General features: G+C 45.3%; 1 protein-coding gene across 1 annotated transcript in view; it reads right to left on the reverse strand.

Moving 5' to 3' along the window:
- Positions 1-2,223: 2,223 nt before the first annotated feature.
- Positions 2,224-6,567, reverse strand: part of SEPT12 (septin 12) — a 28,297-nt gene continuing 23,953 nt past the window's right edge. The window contains exons 8-10 of the mRNA XM_018558584.1: positions 6,087-6,183; positions 4,463-4,514; positions 2,224-2,544 (exon numbers count right to left, since the gene is read on the reverse strand). Of these exons, the coding sequence (XP_018414086.1) occupies positions 2,421-2,544; positions 4,463-4,514; positions 6,087-6,183 (273 nt within the window). The 3' untranslated portion in view covers positions 2,224-2,420. The remainder of the gene's footprint in view (positions 2,545-4,462; positions 4,515-6,086; positions 6,184-6,567) is intronic.

The raw sequence follows: 6,567 nt of genomic DNA on the forward strand, positions 1-6,567 counted from the left end.
TCTAGCTGTGGCAATTTAGCACTGCCCTGAGGGGAAATCCCTACAACAGGGCCCTTGGGCAGCAGTAAAACCAAGCAGAGGTTCTAACTCTTCCTCAACCAAGCTGAAACTAGAGTTGCCTCTAGACCAGCAGCCATGTCTAGAGTTATACTTTAATGCTGGTTAGTGGTACATTGGTGCTGCAGCCAGGACTGCATACCCCAGCAACCAGTAAATTGCCGTACAGTTCACAGTGGAAGACAAAGCGAGGGAGGAAATACATATTAAGTTGTATTTTGTAACAGGCGTTCCCCTTCGGGCTGGTGAACACCATTGATAACCACTCCCCAATGGTGACGAGGCTTAGAACGGCAAAAAGAAAGCCACAGAAAAAGATTTAGGTTGTAAATGGGGCAAACATATTATGTACACATACATTCTGCACTGCCTGGGGTCCCAGCTACAGGAAGCTGCGTGTGAGCTGGATAAATCAGTGAAGCACGGCTGTCATTTGGACATCTCCGAATCAGATAAACGACAATTGATGAAAGAAGACTTGTCCCGTCCGGTATGAAAAGGGGATAAATATGTGTATTAGGCAGAACGTCCTTGTCATAATCAGGTTTATGTCATAAAAAAAAATACACCCCAAGGTCAGGGGACTCTGCAAGTCATGCTTGAAGCTCAAATGAATTTAGCGAGCCAAAGCTATTGCCAGCTGGGGAACTAGAATCATGTCATTCATCAAAGATAGCAGGAGGAACAAACAGTATGGAAACCCTTTTTGTTCCAGGATATTGGCACTCACAAAGGGGTCTGTTATTTGTTAAAAACACTTAAAGGAGAACTATGAGGTGAGTGATATCCACTCACCTCATAGTTCTAGCCGACCTGTGACAATGAGACTGTCACAAGTCGGCTCAGTAGATCGGGAGGTGAGCGAACACATACCAGGTTCGCTCACCTCTCGATCCTGTCACGGCTCTCTGCCGTGACAGGGGAGGTGCTGGATTCCCCCCTCCCCGCTCCGATCTGCCAGCACTGACTGGTGCTGGATGGACTGGTGAACGGACAGGGGATGGGGCGGGTACAGCTGGCTCTGCCTCTAGATAGGCAGAGCCAGCTGTCACTCACGCAGCTGGGCGGATCCCGTCATCTACGTCGGGATCCGCTCCGGCGTCTCAGTATACCGCGAGCTGTAGCTCGCGGTATACTGAGCTTAGGGTAACGGGAGGACGCTAGTTTGTGTCCTCCCGTTACCCTAAGGAGAACTATGGGGAAAAACACTGACCCCATAGTTCTCCTTTAAGGACTCTTTACACAAGTATTCATTACCAGGAATGCATCTATTAGGGCTGGACCAGGACTAAGACGTACACCAGGTCATGTCTTTATACCTGAAGCTGGTAAAACCCAAATGGAGAAATGATGCCTATGCATTATTAAGTCTCTTTGCCCCCTAAAAGAATGGCAGTGATGGCAGTCTATTCAACAAGCAATTAGTTGGTGGCCCTTTTAGATAAGCCCCTTAAATAGTTCTTCTCAATAGGTAATGAATTGGTGAGGATGGGGGATCTTAGATAAGCAGAGAGTTAGTGGGTCTCCTATATGAATTAGTTGGCGGATTTCTTAGATGGACAATTTGGCAGGTTTCTTAGATTGACCAGGTCTCATAAATAGACAAGTTGGTGAGTCTTTTGGATAGGCAAGTTGGTTGCCCTCTTAGATAGACAAGTTGGTGAGCCTTTTGGATAGGCATTTGGTTGCCCTCTTAGATAGACAAGTTGGTGAGCCTTTTGGATAGGCAAGTTGGTTGCTCTCTTAGATAGACATGTTGGTTGGTACTCCTTTTTAGATAGACAAGTTGTTGTCATAAAAACAAAGAATTGGCGCATCTCTTGGATAAGCAGTGAGTTGGTGGGCCTATTAAGATGCCTAGATTATAAATTATTGGCTCTTTTTGATGGATAAGAAATGACTTGGTGGAACTATCACTTGGTGCATCTCAAAGATAGATAAGCAAGAGTTGGTGCGTGTCGTAGAAAGGCACTGGGTTGGTGCATATCAAAAATGAATAGGCAACAAGTTGGGTTTCCTCTTACGTAGACTGGTAAGGAGATGGTGTGTCTTATATAAAAAGACAACAACTGATCTCTTTATGAATAGGCAATGTGTTGGCGTTGGCGATGGGTTGGTGGGTCTCACAGACAGGCAATGAGTTGGTATTTGTCTTGGATAGGCAAAGAATTGATGGGTCTTAGATAGGCAAGCAGTTGGTGTGTCTCACAGATAGACATGGAAGGAGTTGCACGCCTTGGCCAGCTTTGTACTTTTGGCGCATTTACCACCCCGGAAGAGTTAGAGAGTCTGTGTCATAGATTGGCAGTGATTTTCTCAGTCCGTGGTACAGGCACATTGTTCCAGATGTCGGCGACAATGACTCATAAACTGGACACGTCTTTCAACTGTGCTGTGACGCCTTTCACCTTTTCATTCAGTCGGCTGATGCGGTAGGTCTCGTAGTGTATGTTGTGGGTTATGTCTTTCAGGTCTTGCAGGTTGGATCTGGAGGAAGAGGAATGAAGACCAAAATCACTACGTTGGGAAATTGTTACAAAATTATTTTGGGAAGTCTTTCCTATCGATGATTTGCTGTACACTGATTATAGCATGGAAACCCTCTGCTTTGTGGCTACTCAGAACCTATAAGCCCCTGCTTGTCTCACCAGGCTTATGCTGAGATTTTTAGCTGCTCAGCAGTACTCAGGCCTGAGTAAAACCTGATCCTGTGTCTGAAACAATCCTTGCTGAGACATACTGGTGGTTGAATGATGTGGCACAGATTATCATAAAAACTTAAAGCTGAGTTCCAGCCTTCCCTTGAATCTTGCACAGCTGTACAAGTTGCTACTGAAGTTGCTTACTCCGATCTAACTGCACACTGCGAGCCTGTCACAATGTGCATTAGAAGCTGCAGCAAGTCAGATAGAGCCCACCTGATTTCCTGGCTGGAGGACATCCAGCATCATCTGGCTCTGCTTTTTCCTCCCTAGGCTTACTGTCACAGCCTGCCCCTTTTATTTATTGGATTTCATTTTTTGCAATCATGGGAGATCAGCATCACATGTGGGCATTTCCCAGGGTGTTCTGCATGCAAATGTAGTCTGCTCAGGGATGCTCACTCCACTCCAGACTGACATCCACCCATCAAGGCATTTTGATATTTGTATAACTTCTGCTAAGAGCCAGCCTGTTGCTTGCATCAGGGCTCATGAGAGGACTACTGAGACAGGATGCTGTGATGTTTTCAGGAAGCTATGTATAGCCCTCCCATCAGCCATGATCTGCTAGCATTGTATAGAGAAGCACATGATGTTATCACTGGGTCTAGAATAAGGTATGTTGTGAAAATTGAAAATTGAAATCTGTATCTGTTCTCATGCTGGGCAGAACTTCTGTTTTGCAGCAGACTGCCTTGTCTCAGGAATGGATACATGGTGTCTGTGTATAGGTTTCTATAGGCTTGTAACCTGAGTCAGCACTACAGGAAGAGGCCCTGAGCTGAAAAGGGAAGTTCTCCCCAAGCACGAGAAGACATGAGGATTTAAAAGGAAGAGCAGCAAAGAGAAGGGACACAACCATGGATTACAGTAAGGCGCACATTACAGTATTGGTTTATGTTAAAAAATCTGAGGGTTTAATGTCACTTTAACTAGTTGATGAGGAGGGAGGTAGGGACCAGGCAAGGCAAAATATAAGCAGATCAAACATCAGCTTTAATGGGTGGCTCTGAACACAAGGCTCGGGAGGGTTTGGATGTGATTACCGGCAGCCAGAGACCAATAAATGGTAAGTACACCTGGGAGACCTTTGTCTGGGCAGTAGTGTGTAGAGAGAGGAACCTGTCTCTCCCAAGGACAGAGTAGGCGACTGTGCTTCCTAAGCTGCACTATAAGCTGTGCTCAACACTGCCTGGAGCATGAAGCACAGGGGTGGCTTATAGGTGGCACTCAGCCATGTTGATTCCTATGAAATGTATTGCCATGCACTATCGACAAGAAAATACTTTTTTGAGCTGGGAATTCATATGCCGCACAGCCTAGAAACACCGTTATTATGCCTGGATATGTTTTTCCTGGGCTGATATGTATGGACTTTGTGATTACTGAAATAGTGTACAGTAAACGCTGTAGGAATGGGAATATCTGCTCAGGTGCTGAATGTTTAATAAAGGACTTTTTAATACTGGTGACTTTTTTATATTGTTACATGCACACAGAATGTGCATTTACCAATGCAGCCTCTGGCTATATATTTGGCAACCAACATTTTCAGAAGGTGGTCAGCAATGACAGTCTTTGTCTAGGAAGAAGTTTCTCTGTAAGCTGCAGTGCCTCATGGGTAACTGTAGGGGGCAGTGTATCACCAATTTCACAGTCAAAATTCCTCTAGGACACATTGTATATACAACTTCACATCTCACCTGATAAGCAAATCCCTCAGATCAGCAAACTCACAGTGCGACGAGTTCTCAACTGCAAGATGGAGAGGAAGAGATGTCAGCCAAACTGCACATAAGTCGAAGAAGAAAGTGTACTTACAAAGCTAAAGGTGGCCACACACAAATCCAAATGATCATTCAATGCAGCTACAATGGCTGAATCTAATAAAAGAATTGCAAACCAGAGACCCTCTCCTCGATTTATAGAGCTCTTGACCCATTTCAACCTTGCTGCACCGATCGGCCATGGCGGAATTTTGCCGATCGATTCTGATCGCTCCAACAGATATCTCTGTGTATGTGCCAGTGAGCTGATCATAATGCAGGTTGATTGGATCACTGTTCACCTTTATGACTGTCCCATGGTATTTTCTATATCTTCAGTCAAAGCGTTGAACAATGAGAGGTAAAAGTTATACAATAAGATGCTTTATCCTTGCGTTTAAAGGTTCACTTTAAAACAAAGTGCATTTATCCTTTTTCCCCCCTTCCTCTGACCTAATCTAACCCACCCTCCCCTCCACAAATTCCTGAATCCGAAGGCTGTGTTGTGTTACATCCAGTGGTGCAAGTCTTCACTGTCCCGGCGGCACCCACAGATTACGGTCCTATAGACTTCTATCGGTCTGTGTCCTGAGGCCGGAGACGAATGGAGACGCTCCCATAGAAGTCTACAGGGCTGTAATGTGTTGGCGCGGCCAGGACAGTGAGACACTGATGTAAACAATCAGCGGAACCGCGGACATCAGATTGAGGTAAGTATACAGCTGTGGAGGGTGGTTTAGGTAGGTCAGGGCAAAGAAGCAAAAGGCATAAGTGCACTCTGTCTAAGAGTGAGCCTAATACAGTTTATTAAAAAAAAAAAAAAACAGAAAGAAAAATAACTATTTATAACATAAAACTGATTATGATAAGTAATAATACAGTTATTAATAATGAACTGTTAAGCAGCGTTGAAAGATTATGACAAATACTGACAAATTGAAATTCCAGGCTTTATTCTAGGCAGCCCCTTTAAGAATGAAGAGGAAGAATGTCCCCCCATAATTGGGTAGGTGGTCTGGTCCTCCTCACGCAAATGATGGTGGATCTACAGCCACAATCAAGGTATTTGTGCTGCCACAAGCTGGCTGCTGCTGAGCTCGTGGTGGTACATCCCATCAGCGGGGGGTCTTGTCTTCATTACAGTGCAGGAGACATCGCTCTCCAGCACAGCATGGCCATGCCAAAGAACAGCTGGAAAGTTTCCGTCATCACTCGCTACCCCCTCCTCACCGTACACACATCCTACTGATGGGGACCAGATGCACACCTCCTACCTCCCTCCCTCTACCCAGGAACCTGAGACTAGGCTACGGCTAATGGATGAGCTATAGGGGGAGACGAGACATCCTCCAATATTAATCTACAGGTGTCAGGAATGGAGCAGCTTCCACGTTGAATGTAGACGTTGACTACCAGAAGTCTGAATCTGAATTCCGGGGCTTAGCGTACATCCAGATTGCGGGGGAATAATTTAAAGCGTAAGCTGTGGAATGGCTGGGGAGTCATAAACATGACAAATATTCTGATATGCGGAGCTGAAAAATGCCTCCATGCGTCTCACCTTCGATGATGCCCCACTTGGTTTTCCGCCCCAGGACCCTCTTGCCGTTGACCTGATGTTCCTCATCGGTACCTACCACGGCGAATGGGATTTTCTCCTGTGCAAGAAGAAGTGAAAAATATCTTTTATAATTGTTATCATTTTAGGTTTAGATCTATACAAAAAAAAAAACATACAGGGCAAAATAAACGGGCGCCCCTGATGACCTGATGTCTGGCAATGCATTGAGCTGCTACCCCAGAACAGGCATGCAGCAAGTGAAGTCTAAACTCCTGATATAAAGACTTGTTCTGCTTATGTTCTGCCCAGTGGAACTTGCAGTTTATATCAGTTCAATACATTGCAGGTGCAATAAAATAAAGGTGTGCAGTTCATTTCTTTTTAAAATCAGCCACAGCCTGAGCAGGGCCGGATTTAGTCTCTCTGCTGCCCCAAGGCCGGGTTCCCCAATGCGCCATGCTACCTGCCAAACCCACAACCC

Source organism: Nanorana parkeri, unplaced genomic scaffold (genome assembly GCF_000935625.1).
Source record: "Nanorana parkeri isolate BGI_ZX_2015 unplaced genomic scaffold, ASM93562v1 scaffold347, whole genome shotgun sequence".
In the NCBI taxonomy this organism is placed as follows: domain Eukaryota; kingdom Metazoa; phylum Chordata; class Amphibia; order Anura; family Dicroglossidae; genus Nanorana; species Nanorana parkeri.